A 16,032-nucleotide genomic window follows, 5' to 3' on the forward strand; every position below is an offset into this window, starting at 1 on the left:
TTGAAGTGGCATTTACCAGGAGCTTTTGCACAGATGTATCCTGGAAAACGAGGTACATCCGCCTGTTTCGTCAATGATACTGTCTATTTGAGGCATTGGAAATGGGATCAGGTGCGTCTGGTTGTTGATCGCTCTGTAGTCGGTGCACAGCCTGAGGCTACTATCTTCTTTTGGGGCGATGGTGATTGGCAATGCAAACAGCGGACAGATGATATAAGCATCTAAGATCTTTTGAAGCTTCTTGTTTAGCGATGTCTCCTTTTCTCTCTTTAGGTTGTACGGCTTTTTCCGGACTATGGTAGTGTCATGTAATTTAAAGGGGACTTCAAACTTGGTAGTACCAGGAGGATAGCCTCCCAAGCAGAGCAATTCCAGGTAGAGTTTTTGAATACTGTCTCCATTTTTCGGCCTGCGAATTCGGTTTGCATCTGTCCTAGGTTTGTAATTACAGTAACTTCATAATAACGAAATCGGTGGGGAACATGAAAAAATTTGCTTTTACGAGAACTTCGTTGTTGCGAAATGAGACAGCACAGATAGGTAATGCATTGCAGAAGGAAACTTTACTGTCAAAATTCCGTTAGCCTACTTTGGCAAGCTTTGCTCAATGATGTAGAACTGCATTGTCAACAGTACTAAGTGCACCACATGCGTCAATCAGCAGTGGCAGCACATCCGTGGAGCAGTATTCTCGGTCAATTGCTTTTGGAGATACGATCACTGTTGTGAGATTTTGCGTAACTCAGCACCGGACGCAGAGCAACAGAGCTCCACGCATGCAGCAGCATTTCCCCAGTGCACGCTGTCACCCGTAGATGCCGACGCGTCCAATGCCGTGCATGAAAATGATCATATCTCACGTACCCGAAGGCGATTGATAGAGATTACGGCCCCTTCGTGCAAATCTAATTCCAGCGCCAAATCTGCACACGATGCCTGTCGGATTGCCCCAAAACCAGCATTCTTGAAGCAAGGGATGCGTATTCCTGGACAATATCTCAATCACGGCCCGATGCATGGCGCCCCATGCTGCAACTACCATCTCAAGCACCATAAACAATTCCACGTCGGTGGGACGTTGATTTCCTTGATTTTGCTGCATTTTGCTCACCGAGGCACACATTAAGCACTGCGCTAAATGTGCAAAGACCGTCGTCACATCCCGGTGGCAACGTGCGTGCCGCTTCGAACGGGCATTCATCAAACAAGATGGCGGCCATTACGTGTTTCCGGTGCACACAATCAGCCCCAGCGTTTGGTTGTTTTTGTAAACAAAAATGGCAGCACCCACACAAGTGTAATGTGGTGGCATTTTACGTAATGTTAGTGCAAACGAATCGCATTTGAGCACATTTTGGAGCCTGCTAGCCTTGTGCGAGCAGGTAATACACAAGGTTACGTTCCAGCAAATTTTGTTGATGTAGGATTGCATTACAGCGACATTTCGTTGCTGAGAGGTATACAATCCATTTAATCCTATGGGCGTTTGCTGGGAATACGAAAATATTTCATTGTCGCGAGCATTTCATTGTCACGGGGCTTCGTTATCGCGGGTTTCGACTGTATCTTTATTAGGGCTTACAGACATAGTGTCGTCCCACTGAATGTTTAGCCTCAACGATTTCATGTCCAGGCGAGAGAGAAGAAAGTCTTATTCAACTCCTTCTATCACCAAGGCAAGAACTTCCGCGTGCTGCAACAGATAGTTTAGCCTTAAGCTTATTCATTCCCAGTGCTCCTTTTCATAAACGTCATAACCTCGTAAAAGGACTGATCTGCCTGTGAATATGTCTTCTGCATTTGCTTTGCTTCTCTTGAGTATTGATATCGAAGATCCACTGTCGACAAGAGCTTGCAGGTTCTGTCCGTTCACTTCAAGTTGCACGTGAAGTAAACTTGAAGAAATCAGTAAGACGGTCTCGTTTCGTTTCGGTTGAATATACTGAGGCTTTGGTGTCAATCGTTTCTGTTTGAACAGTGTCACTGACTGCAAGACGTCACCAGTCCCGAGTCAGTCACACGAAGTCTAATTTTTGCACTATCTTTAAGTTGTGTCAACCTTGCATACAAATTGCTGGACTGAGAATCTGACTTTTAGTAAGAAGCGCCTCATGTTTACAATATTGATTGCCAATTCTGGATCAATATGTGCTTGCAAGGCTAGCATAGGTCAACTGACCCATGCTATTCACTGTATTGTCAATATACAGTATGTCATAATTGCATAACAACTACTTTTCTTATTACAGATTAAGCAGAGGGTACTGCAGATATTGAATCTGCGTGGAGGGTCTATCAAAACCATTAGAAATATCATGAGAGGTAAGTGCTCGTTGCATTTACAGTACTTGAAAACTCTTACTGCTTTTCTGAAGAACTAACTGTACATATTGTCCCTTTATGTTGCTTTTTAACAACCACGTTAAAGTCGAGTCGTGTATACGGACTCCAAGGTGAATGAAATGATGATGTTGTGCTTTATTTACTTTATTGCTGTGTTCATTTTGCTTCACCTTACCATCAGGGAGGAATTTTCAAAGAGCACTTTAAAAATGTTCGTGGCTGATGTTCAAATACAGTATAACCTCGTTCATATGTTTTGAAAGAAAGCGTGAAAAAAACGGTACTAACAGGGAAAACATACGATCTGAAGTAACATTAAAAAATTTGACAGACTCAACTGCAGTTGACATCTTTGTAATGCAAAGCGTCGCGCAGATCGTTGTGGCACAAGACACCGATGCGCGTCGAGCTGATGGGGCTGCGGCGACCTGAGACACGTTTTGTTGTTTTCCCAATGCGTAGTGCTTTAAGCAATAAGAAACAAAATCGAGCTGGTGGGCAATGCCGGATGCCGCCGGAGCAAAATAACGTTCACATCGCGCCGGCTGCTGCGGGGAACAATGGCACGTTTGGGTTATCGCCTATTAAAAGCGTGCAATGCGCTTCCGACGGCACTACGCCCCGGCGCTGTAAAACAGATAGGCGAAGATGCTTATCACAATAGGGTTGGCGGCAATAGTTGTGAATGCGGCGTGTGAGGATCCGGGAGGACATTTGGTGGTACTGGAATAAGAAACTGAGTGTGCAGTGATGTTTTCATGTGAGACAAGCCGGCAAGCATTGCAGGGAAGCTGATGCGGCGAGCGGCTGCGGTCCTCAATCGCACGCGCCTCGAGCATTTACTTGTTTACATGGAACCTAACGGCCGTAAAATGTATCATACGACAGCAATTTGGCGATGTACTGAATGTTGGTGCCGAAAAATTGTGTTTTCTGGGAACGTATGAACCGGTAAAAAAATAAGCATAATTCAGATAGGTAATTTTTCGTGTTCTCGATCACGAATGTTGCCGTCAGGAAATCGTACGTAACAGGATCGTATGAACATGGTTCTACTGTATCAGCTTTGCACTGGTACGTACTTATTTTCCAGTCACCCTTTAAACCTTTGCCTGCTATAGATGGACGAGCTAAACTGTCGGCATTGTTGCTAAGGTTGTCTGTGTGTAAAAAAGCTATTCTGCATTACAAAAGGAAAGCTGGATTCAGTTCACTACTTCATTTACTTATTATTCAGTTACTTTCTATTTTTTTGTGACCATACATTTGGTGCTGGCAAAAAGATATCGGGAACACAGTCACTGACTGATATTTGGTTACTGATGGAGCCACACAAATGTCCGAAAAATTGAAGTCCGAAAGAAGGGGGGGAATATTAGGAGGAAAATAAATTTGCTTCTCTTTTAAAGCAGCAGCAGCATGGAAAATTAATTTTCTGGCTGTTAAAGGGTCAAATTTATTTTAAAAAAAGCTTGATGAGCACATAACTTTTCCATGTCTTTTAGTGCAGAGCATGGCGATTTAATTTGTTTAGACAAAGCCTTAGTGGTAGAATCGGAGAGGTAGCCTAACCAGTGCTGCACGCAGATCTCCACACCTCTTGAGTTTCTGCAGAAGTCACCAGGTGGCAATGCAGTCTTTCGGGTCTATAGAAGTGTTTCACAGGCTTTCACTGTGTTGTAAAAGATTGGTGATACTCACAATTGTTCTTGTGGTATGAGATTATTTATGTTTATAATAGCATGCTAGAAGGTTTTAGGCAGCCTTACACACTAAAATAAGTATACCAGGCCATGTAGAGCTTAGAAATTATAAATAGGTAGGCACGGGCGATCGACACAGCTGACACAGCTAGGTCACCACTCGTCAGCGACGCCTGTCTATTTTTAGGGAAGCATGAAATTTCCTACATGTGAGTGTACAGTATAAAAAAATATTTAGTTGTCGTTCTGCACTGTATTGAGCTTATGGACAAAAAAATACTTTATGCAAGAGCTGTAAGTAAACTGCTTGGTTTCAAGGCCAGCACTTCTTGATGTTATTATTGTTGAGCCAGGGCCAGACACATTCGAATGCTACCTTTCCATGTGCTCTCTATGCTCTTTCTATTGTAATGGCCAAAGCACCAATGAAACACTGGCGACGGCAGGCAACATAGGTAGATGTCACTCTCTCTAGAACACGCTGTCTAAACAGAGTGGCACCTGCAGACTTGTGGCTGGCCACTCTCAACGAGTGCAATAAAGCGCTTCTCTCCACTATGCTCACCCAACTCTTCCAATATTGCTACTTGTGAAGAAAAGAAACTGTGAAACATGATGAAAGCAAAGCTGTGTATGGTGGCTGCAACGCATTGTCACTCAACAATGGTTTCGGCTGCATGCTACAACTGCTACTACTGCTACAGCTTGTTAACATTGCTAAAATTTCTGCAAGGAATGCAGTGTTGGAGATAGCATTGGCTAGCATTGTTGCGTATATCAGCCTGTCCTTCCAATGATTAATCTCTGCTACAGTCACCTGCTTGGGAATTGCCATTCCTTCAACTAGATATTTTGCTTCGAAAGATAATTGATGCGTGCAGTTAACAGGTACAGTAGTGGTAAAGTAGAACTATAATTGCGAGTTGCCCATGTAAACAACCGTGTTGCATATTAAGGTCTATCCTTCTGTTATTTCTTGCAAGTCAAAAGCTCTCTGCTTCAGGTTTCGCACTGGACATTTGATTAAAATTCAGGGACAATTCAAGGATGCTGAATGCCATAATTCAAGGAAGGGGAGGGAAACAAACCTTATTCATACACGTGCATTGAAATATAGTGAAATCTTCTTAGCTGCAATTTCTTGTAGCTTAGCAGCTTTCGAGTTGTAATGCGCTTCAAGCTCGTCAAGTCGCATTTCTAATGTGACTTTTTAGTGTAATGATGTCAATTGCCTTTTGGCATGATGGTTAGTATGGTGTCAGACTTTAGCCAATAATACTCATTGTGTTAAAGTGAAATGACTCAAACTTACTTATTTCCAGGCATTTCTAGAGCCTAATGCTCAAAAATGTAGCCAAGCAGCAACATAGTGGCACGGCCTGGTCGCATGATGTGGCTTTGTATAGCTCCACATTGGCAACGGTGATTTAACCAAGCCTGTCGTTGGTGGCTGTGAACAAGCCACATTGTAATTGTTAAGCAATACTCTCAAGAGGAAATATCTAGGATCTTTTTCTCGATAGGCAGTGTCCATGGCATACACCCTATGTGATTTTCGTTACATTGAATGTTCAACGTGCACATTCATTTTCCAGGAGCTTTAAGGGCCCTTGAATCTTTTTTTACAAATTCAAGGGTTTTCAAGGATTTCAAGTAGGTGTACGAACCCTGCTCTGTTTACACAATAACCAAATGGATACCACTATATTCATCACCATCAAGCAACTGTTTATTTTATCCAAGATCCTTGCATGGCCGTAAAAAAACGCAAAAGCTACTTTTGTTACAACAGCAATATGAAGTAAACGATGCATCTACAGTCATGCTGCATACTCAAATCCATGCTAGCAGTTAATTTTAAGCGATGAAAACTATTGTACGTCGTTTACCACTTTTCTGAAGTTGACGCTACAATGTGATGCTCTTTATCAAGTGATCGAAGTGACGTGATTACATACTTTCACATAGGGCAAAGCACTAGAGTAGGCCCAGACTATCCCTGCTGCCACCTCGTGCAAAGCAGCAGAAACTGTCACAAAATGCTTGAAGCATTGGTGGAGCAGTGCCATTTGGTCACCTATTCTATTCTATCACCGCAAAGCTGCGAGTTCACTATCAGAAGCACCATAATGAACACCCAATTAGTTGTGTCACAATGAGCTTTTTAAAAAACATGCTCTGAAATTTATGCATGGCTATTTTTGTATTCCACCTCTTTTGCAACGCAGCTGTCACAGCCAGGAAATGATACGCAATTGTTGGAGTGCTGAAATGTCAATACTATTTAGTATCTTATTTGCAGAAGAACTCTCTTATGCAGCATTGACAGTACTGCCCTCCAGCAGCAATATTGTGCAGTGTATGTAAATTTTGAAATGTCTATGTATCGTCTATGTACTGCCTCTGTCAAACTTAAACCAGACATTTTAGTGCGCGATTTGCGAAGTGGCCAGCACCAGGCAATGCTGGCCGCTGGGTCTAAGTAATCGTTATAGGGCAGCACGTGGCTCCTGTTAGCAGGAAACATAATCACTCATCTTACCAGCAGCCATATTGCTGATGCACAAGTTGCATCCGCATTGTATAGGTTCTTTTTTTTTTTTTTTTTTTTTTTTTTTTTCCCTTAGACTATACAGAATTTTTAAAAATCTCCTTTGGCAGATAACGTCCTTCAGCTAGATTACTCGAAGCAGTGGACATTACTTGTTTGAGAAATCGAAATGCATAGTCGACTAATTTTTTAAAAAATTATTAATTACTTTAGCCCACATATTGCAATTTACAAGTTGTAGCCAGTGAGTTTACAAGACATATTCACTCGGAGCACGTACTGAAGATTGAACCGGTTTCGAGATATGTGTAGTAAAACTTCGGGAAAGTGCACCGTTGTTCCACTTACTCTTTTAGGAAAGCTTAGTTTTGTGCATTGAAGCACAAAAGTAATTGGGACGCCTATGTATTATAAAGCCAACTTTGGGAAATATCTTGAAACTGGTGTCATCCTGAAAATTAGTTTCAAGTGGATATGCCTTGTGAACTCACCAGCTACAATTCATAAATCACAATATCTGCCGTAAAGTAATTACCATGTTTTTTGGTCTATAAGTTGCACCTTTCTGTGAGTTGCATCCCCCTTTAAAACTGTAGTCTTTCCGGAAAAAAAACTTATATAAGTCACGCCGGCATAAAGACACACCTGCTTATTCGATAAACGATTTAAAAACTCGTTGAGGATCAGGTCATGAGAAATTGTAAAGAAAATACATGCTTGCATCGGCTGCCGCCTTTGCACGCATCCCACGGTAGGCAGTGCTGACTGTGTGCAAGCGCCTTCCAACATCTAGACAATACTTTTCCGAAGTATTTTGTTCCTATAGCATTCATGGCTTACATGACAGTATTTAGTCAGACGTCAAACTCGTCCTCCTCCGAGTCACTTTCAAACAATACAGCTACTTCAGGTTGCAGTTCCAACTCGCTGGTATCCAACGTACTGACATCACCATCAGTCGCGAACGGGATCAACCCACCCTCGTGAAACCCTGCCACAATCATTTTCTCAGTTCCATGCCTCAGTAACCCATTTGGCCACTTCTCCAAACTCCGCGTGTCGCATGCATCCTGTTTTTATGACGTCCCGAATCATTTTCTCGCCGACTTCAAATTCCATCCCTGCTGCTCGGTTTTCATGCTCCACGCGAAGTGCGCAGCAACAACGGCAACGAGTGCAATGAGATGTAGTTGCTTGCATGGCAGAAAGTGACACGCAGTGAAGTGTCATTTGATGCCCGGTCGATACAAAGATGCACGGCCTTAGCATCCGATCTGATTTTGACTGTATATAAATCACACCGTTCTATAAGCTGTACCGATGATAAATCCAGAAAAAGATGCGATTTATACATGGAAAATACGGTACTTCAAGTTCAAGTCAGTTAGCATATCAGTGCATGTTAATTAGTCAATTATGCATGTCAATTTCTCACGCAAGTAGTGTCCTCCTCTAATAATTCAGCTGAATTGCTAGAATTATGCAATCTGCCACAGGTGATTTTGACAATTCTGTATAATCTAAAAAAAAAACAGCACCCTGTATATAGGTGCAAGCCAACCTGGGTTGCTGTCTTGGATCCAAAGCAAACATGCTGTTGTGCTGGCTGCTAGGCGAGCCATATATGCCCATGCATTTAGGTTAAGATAAAAAAGGTCTACTAAAAGCTGTTTACATGCTTGTTGATCTTGTTTTCAACGTGGCACATACCCACAAAGGGGATTGGCTACACAGGTGAAAAATTAAATCAGTATCTATAAATAACGGTTCTAACAAAAGCAAGTGAATAAAACTAGAAATAGAAACAGAGAGATAGAACTCCTAGTTACGTAACCGGCTTGATGCTTCTCTTCACTTTGAATGCTTGAAATGCTTTGAAAATTGCCCTGTTACTACAGTGAAGCTGTATAGCTCCGTATCATAATAAATTTGCAGTAGTCATCACGAACTGTATTCCGATGTTCTCTGCAGTTTCCAGTGTGTGTATGCAAAATGTTCATAATCATGCATGCTTTGTACTATATGTTCCCTTCATTCTTTACATGCCTTGCCCATTTTTTGGCATTATATCTGGTCTCATGCTGGCTAATCATCTAGCTAGGGGTCCCTCCGCAATCTTTACATGTTCCGCTCAATGATCGTTCTTGTAAAGGCTGTATTTTATGGAGGATGAAATTAACTTTCGACAAATCGTCAGACAATCACAAACCTGTCGGTGATTATAGATTACACATTTTTTCAGAATATGCAGGCAACCTTGGTGATGCTAAAGACGAAGCCCTGAAAGAAGCGGAGCAGCAGAGAATACTGCAGTTAGTGGACCGCTTCTGAGGTGTTACATCTTGCAGCTTGTAAATAAACATCGAAGGGCTATAAATGAAAGCATTTCCTTGTTGCCCGTTTTTGCATGCAGTAAGATTGAACACTAAATGAATTCTTTCGCTGACGAGAGCTGTGGCTGAACACTTTATTGGACAACATGAAGAGTAAAAACATCTTTTCTGCACACAAAAAAATTTAATTTAGTTCGCACCCTTTATTTTATTTCGGATAGGTATCAGCAGAAAGACTATCGCTTGCACTAAGCATACACTGTGCTAACTGTCCACACGAACAGCAGAAATGTACTACTCGAAACCCACTACCACGGAAGGCAGCCACAAAATGTCTTGCACAGTAACACTAGACCCTATTGCAGATAACTGTGCTTTAGCCCATAAAAAAATTAAAACTAGGTGTAACTTAAGTCGAACAAACATAAAAAATAACCAACAGGCTAGGAGGAACTGTGCCAGACAGTGAACAAAGATTGGCAGTGAGCAACATACTGCAAAAGCATATCAAGTGAGCAGCTGTATAAAATGCTTCCCTATGCACATAAAATTGTGAGTGTGGAGTGAACATACTATTTGCCCACAGCCATTGCATACCATTCATGCACTAGGTGCTTGATTTTCACAACGTCGGCCATCCAGAAGTTTTATAGAGGTTTTAACCTTACTCAATAAGCTCCTGCACATTTTTTTTTTTTGGACATACCATGAAGATTGTGTCTAAGAATTTCAGCATGCATTTTAGAGCACAATCACTTTTGTTTGAACAGAACATTTTACGTACATCTCAATCGTGATGTACACTCGAACCTCGTTATAACGAAGTTGAAAGGGAGTAGCAATTACTTCGCTACATCCATTCTTCATTATATCCATTGTTATTTACTGCAATATATGCTCAACAGGATGCACAATTGTAAACATTGAAGTAAGAAGACTGCTTTGCAGCCCACGGACCCACTACACAGCCACTAATGCGATGAAATTTGAATGAAACAACGAAAGAATCTTCGGCGTGTGCAACATGCGACTTAGCACCTGACGCAACAGCCTTTAGATCAAGGTCACAGCAGCATGAACTAAAACATATACACAGAGACACACGGGGACAAGTGCTTGTCCCTGTGTCTGTGTGTTTTAGTTCGTGCTGCTATGACCTTGATGCAAAACCAACTTCCATTTGGCTCTTCGCGGTTGAGCAGCACGTGGCACAGTGACAACACGGCGCTGCACTGTGTGATCGAGCTGGCAAGCGAACTTTGCCGCGCCAGCTTGGCTAGCTTGTGGCCTCCGAGATTGCACCGATGCCAATGCAATCTCTCAGGCTATGGCCCAGCTGCCAGCTCACGCGGCGCGCCGCAGGAAGAAGGAGACGTCAATGCACGGCCTGGGTGTGAACCCCAAGCATGGAGCAAGAATTCTCCATGCCCCCGAGATTGCGCCGGAGGGGTCTCGGAGGCCATGCCCAGCTGCACCTGCTTGTGTGGCGTGCAGCAGTGAATGCACTTATCTTTTGCACCACAGCACATGCAGTGTGCTGCGGCTCGCACGGCTAGGCGAGAGGTCAGGTGAGAAGTGCGATAGTCTCCACTGCTTGTGCGCAGCTATGCATGGCAGTGAGAAAGCAGTGTTGCTCGACAACGCATTCGACGCGGCAGTTTTGAACTGCCACAAAAAGCGACGTATGTGGCGCGCGATGGTCAGGTATTTTTTGGTTTCAGAGACTAATCTAGTTCATTATATCCATTTGCAGGACAATTTCACTTCGTTAAACAAGATTTTAAATACATGGATTTCGACGGGGATATCAAGGGGAATTTCACTTTGTTATATCAATCATTTCTTTATATCCCATTTCATTATAACAAGGTCTGACTGTACTACAGTAATTGCAGGCAGAAGTGGGCTCGAATGCTTTCAATTTACATGTTTGCACTTTAAGGGGAAACAATGTAAGCCACAGGTAAAAGGAGCAATTTACTAAACGTTAAATATGACTGCAAGTGTTGAATGATCATCAAAAGTACAGCAGCGAAATGTAGCCTGCAGACAGCCTCTCTTTCATACATTCTATTTGGCCTGGACACCAGGGCCAATGAGTTCATCCAATTTCGCCATGATGTTGTCTGAGCAGTGCTCGCCCATGTAGTCTGCCCGCCCTTGCTCCCATGCTAGCATCCCTGACAAGTCGTCAACAGCTGTGGGCTCCACACTGGCTTCAGGCAGGTAGTTACAGTTGTCATCCACTTCTACAGGAATATGCTTTGGCAGGTCCTTCTCTGTGGGTACTGTGTGCTCACTGTGTGCAACTGGAATGGCAGCACTATTTGTATCGCATTCAACACCATCTTCTGGCACTGCTGCAACTTCAGAAACTCCAGACTCGGTGCCTGCAGCTGTTGTGTCCGAAGGATATGTGTCGGGCGCTGGCAATTCGGGAGCAATGCGTGGCCCTGGTGGGAGGTAGAGGATGGGCTTGGGATGCGTACGAAGAGATGGTGCTGGAAGGTACACCATTGGCTCGGCCACCAGGAATGATGGGAAGTGCTGCAGGATGTCCAGAGCACACGTGTAGCGCTGCTCGTTGACCTTTGTCTGTATGATCTGCAAGTATAGACAGAAGATAAATAAGGTTGAATTTTGCAGCAACAAAGAAGTGCCCAGTGAAAAAAAAATGAAGAGCACACCACAAATACTTTCAAATACTCATTTGGCTAGAAATAATACAACACAAGTGAATACTATTCAAGGGAATACTACAACATAAGTACTAGTGAATTTCAAGTCATACCAACCTGTGAAACAATGTGGACATACAGTTGTAATGGATAGTGACTGCAGGTGATAGAGCTTGTAATTTGGGAGCATAAAAACAACTAGATTACAATTGTATACTGCTTAGGCAGTATTCTTCATTGAAGTATGGTTCTGATTATATGGGATAACTTGTACTACAGACATAAATTGAACCACTATAGAGGCAAAATGGTGAAGCCATTGTAGACCAAATAACATACACAAGGAACACAAGACTTTCGCTGTAGAAAGAAATCAAATAAGGAACACCACGAGCTCTTAAATGTGCTTGTGGTGCCTGGTCTTGTGTTCTTTGTGTGTTTTATTTGCGCTACAATGGCTTCACCAAGTATCAACCAGCTAGCCCAAGAACAAGTTACTTTAAAGTCAAAATGAATGGTAGTGTGTAGCCATAGTTTCACAGTTGCTAGTGTGCATGACAGATGTGCAATACAAAATTGATTAAAAAGTTTTTTTAAGGCTCTGGCACATTGCAAAACCAGCTACTCAGAGGTAACATACTATGCTCTCAAGTAATCAAGACCTGGAATATGTACACTGCTTATTTTCTTCCTGTCTATGTTCAGTTTTATGTGTGATAGAGAACACTCTGGCTTAGCTACAAGAAAAGAAAAAAAATAGTACATAAAATACATTATCAACCTTCTGCAGCATGCTGCAAACAAACGTGAGAAATGGATGTGAAAATTGTGGCATGGCAAAACTAGCCAGGTTCAAGTGGTGCACAAAGTGACTAGTTTTGACCGATAACATTTTGTTTTTAGTTAGCAGCTAGACTGGATCCTGCAGAAAAAGAAACGCAAATTTTGAAAGCTTTACATACCGCATTACAGTGCATTAACATAAAATTTGGCCTGAGGTTTATTCAGGAACTGTCACCAGAAGCCATGAGCTTGACTAATGAGACATTAATTTGATAGAGACAATAGTGCTAATGATCAAGAGTACAAGTGGATTTTAGTCTTGCCTACTGGCATTTACTATGTGCCCCACCCTCACAGCTTTAGAATAATTTCAAACCACACAAAGACAATAGGGCAAAGCAGCACCTGTAATCACAGTGAACAATTTCCAACTGTGAAAGTATAAACTCATACAAACCGAAGAAAAAAGCGGAAGGACCCTCTTGACAAATATCTGCACCCAGAACTGAACAAACTGGACATATGTTGGGTGCACATTGGCAGCTGGTGACAAAGTGCCCGTGGGAGGATGAAATTTAACATTCCATGGCTTGTATCCACCAAGAAACTGCACCACTTTGACATTATGGCCAAACCTGCAATTTGAAAGAACAGAAACCATCTCGAGCATTGTACAGCCCCTAATATGTTCAATTTATGTCAGATGTAGAAGCTGTTCACAGAGCTTTTATGAATGATCAATGATCCATAATATGACAAAGAAATAACAGGATGCCCACTTACTGCTTAAATGCAGGCTTGTAGGTATAGGAGACATTTGCCATCAGATTGTAAATAAATGGCAACCTGCGGTTTATGTCAGAAGACCAATTACGAAAATAAGTATTTAACAAGCCTTGATCACCTCCTGAAAGGAACACAAACAAGTGCAAATTAATCCAGAAAAATTGCTTCAAATTTCACACAATGTTAATTTCACATGCTCAAGTGACAAACCAGTTGCAGCAAACCAGATGCAGAAGAGATTTTGCAAATGTTAGTGCTTTGGAAAAAGAAAATGTGCGAGGGCATCACAAGCACAAGCAGTGCAAGGCCAACTGCAAGCCCTACATTTGAATATGTGTTTACAAGTGATAATTAAGGGTGTGTAAATATTAGGAATTTCAAATATTCGATTCTAGACTTCACTATTTGAAATTATCGAATATTTGTTTTTGTTATAATATAAAGGAAAACGACACTTATTGGAGTCTTGAGGGACAGAGGCCAATGCAAGTGAGGGCTGTTCCAACTGATTTACTATGTAAGAAAGCCATGGTTGTTGCACAGAAGCTCCAGTTCCCAAGCGAATGCATGGGGAAGATAACTTCCACTCAATAATTTCCTGTTATTCCATTAGAATGGCTCAATTTTATGCAGGCCTACGAATCTATTGACTCAATTTAGGAAAAACAATTTATTATTTAGACAATCTCGCAATGTTTGCATCCCATTAAAACATGATCAGTGCTGTAGTATCACACTTCTCTACTTAAATTAACACTTCACGTGGATCAACTAACACTTTACTACCCGCCGTGGTTGCTTAGTGGCTATGGTGTTAAGCTGCTAAGCACGAGGTCACGGGATCAAATCCCGGCCACAGCGGCCGTATTCAGATGGGGGCGAAATGCTAAAACACCGGTGTACTTAAATTTAGGTGCATGTTAAAGAACCCCAGGTGGTCCAAATTTCCGGAGTCTCCCACTACGGTGTACCTCATAATCAGAAAGTGGTTTTAGCACGTAAAACCCATAATTTAATTTTTTTAACTAACACTTTACTGTTATTGTCATGGAGTGCCAGATGACTTCCAAGCAGTTGTTTTTCTTTTACAAACTCCTCAGTCGAGCGGACATCCAGTTGTGAAAGGCATTACAAATGGCATGCATGCAATAATGTAACTAAGCTAGGCTTTTATTTTATGTTACAGACTTCACACAAACTATATTAGTTTGTCTAGAAGTTAGAAAATATTCTACATTCGAAATCCATTTTTCTCATAAACTCATTGTTGTGACGCGAAGCGCCAACTGATAAGACAAGACTATGCATTGACGGGGAACCACGGAACTGCCTTTATTCTGATGGCAATCGCTTATATACACTTGATATAATTGACAGCGCCCCCTATACACAACACATTCCCCCTCATTAACAAAAAAAAAAGAAAGGAAATAAAGTCAATCCACTTTCGCGCACTCACTTCACATCACATGACACGAGCGATGTTCTTACTGTCAGGTAAGCTCGTAGTCTTGATATCGCGCTGGCACTCTTCTTGTTCGTTCCGGCCTGGTGCGAGATGGTGCTGTGGTTGTGGCCAATTGCGATCGAGAATTGTCTTGCTGATCGGGAACCTCTAGAATAGACTCCGTTACTGTGGGCTGTGCACCGTCAGAATGGCTGGCGCTTCTCTGGATGTCTTCTGATGGCACCATTTCAGATTGATTCTCGACGGTAGTAGGGGTATTTTGCTCCGCCATCTTCCCTATGTGAAGATCCAGGTCACAGGAAAACCCCGAGGCCGCACTGCGTTGCGCTGTGACCGCGTCCGCTAGTGCCTGTCCTGTCCCAACTTTACCAATTACTGTTAGTTTTGATGCGTTCCATTTCGTACCGTTTGCCAGCAAAAACGAATTCGTGCCCACTCGTCTCTTCACCTGGATCGGCAAAGAAAACTTGCGTTTCGTCTTTGGTCCGCCTTGCTTTATTTTTACGAAATCTCCTGGCTCAATGGTAGACGCTCTGGCACCTCGTTTTTCATCGGTGTACTTTTTTGTTCGTTGTTGCTGCTCCTTAATGCGCCGTTTCAACTTTTCCATGGCGGCACGCGGCTCCTCGAAAAATTCCCTTTCTGGGAGGCCAACAACATCTAATCTTGTTCTGGGTCTTCTTCCATGCAGTAGGTAAGCCGGTGACGCTCCTGTAGTTGCATGTGGGGTGGCCCTGTAAACACCCAGGTAGTCCCAGATTGCCTCCTTCAGTGGTCTTCGTTCCAATGCCGCAACTTGAATATATTCCTTGAGAACGCGGTTGAACCTCTCAATCTGACCATTGCATTGCGGGTAATACAATGTTGTAACACAATGCTGGATTCCCCGATCTCGTAAAAACTGCTCAAAACATGTCGACATAAACTGACGCCCATTGTCAGTCACAATGCTTTTCGGGTACCCTTCTCGCGCAAAAAGTTCCAAAAGCACTTTCACTACTGCCTGTGCAGTGATTGTGGACACAAATGCCACCTCGGGCCACTTGCTGTGGTAATCAATAATAGTGATTGCAAACCTGCACTCCGGAGGGGCTCGCTCCATCGGCCCAACGATGTCGATTCCCAGCTTTTCCCACGGCTTCTCGGGCCACTTTACTGGCTCCAATGGGGCCATTACGGTTTTTGCCGATTTATCTGATGCTTTGCAGATAGCACAATTGCTAACCAGCGATTCCACATCCCTGTCCATTCCCGGCCACCAGTACTGTTCCCTTAACCGTTGTTTGGTCCTTACAATGCCTGGATGTGATTCATGTGCCATAATGACCAGCCTGGAAGTGAGTGTCGATGGGGGAACGACCCGTTCCGCGCGAAACAGTAGCCCGTC

The 16,032-nt window shown here is 42.8% G+C and overlaps 2 protein-coding genes across 4 annotated transcripts in view; one reads left to right on the forward strand and one right to left on the reverse strand.

Moving 5' to 3' along the window:
* Positions 1-8,979, forward strand: part of LOC126547065 (beta-catenin-like protein 1) — a 156,746-nt gene extending 147,767 nt beyond the window's left edge. Inside the window, exons 16-17 of the mRNA XM_050194912.2 lie at positions 2,250-2,322; positions 8,840-8,979. Coding sequence (XP_050050869.1) covers positions 2,250-2,322; positions 8,840-8,928 — 162 coding nt within the window. The 3' untranslated portion in view covers positions 8,929-8,979. The remainder of the gene's footprint in view (positions 1-2,249; positions 2,323-8,839) is intronic.
* A 71-nt stretch (positions 8,980-9,050) lies between these two features.
* Positions 9,051-16,032, reverse strand: part of LOC126547061 (uncharacterized) — a 31,866-nt gene continuing 24,884 nt past the window's right edge. For all 3 annotated transcript variants that reach the window (XM_050194894.3, XM_055062711.2, XM_050194895.3), the window contains exons 5-7: positions 13,175-13,298; positions 12,849-13,026; positions 9,051-11,534 (exon numbers count right to left, since the gene is read on the reverse strand). In XM_050194894.3, the coding sequence (XP_050050851.1) occupies positions 11,001-11,534; positions 12,849-13,026; positions 13,175-13,298 (836 nt within the window). In that variant the 3' untranslated portion in view covers positions 9,051-11,000. The remainder of the gene's footprint in view (positions 11,535-12,848; positions 13,027-13,174; positions 13,299-16,032) is intronic.

The sequence above is a fragment of the Dermacentor andersoni genome, chromosome 1 (genome assembly GCF_023375885.2).
Source record: "Dermacentor andersoni chromosome 1, qqDerAnde1_hic_scaffold, whole genome shotgun sequence".
Taxonomy (NCBI): domain Eukaryota; kingdom Metazoa; phylum Arthropoda; class Arachnida; order Ixodida; family Ixodidae; genus Dermacentor; species Dermacentor andersoni.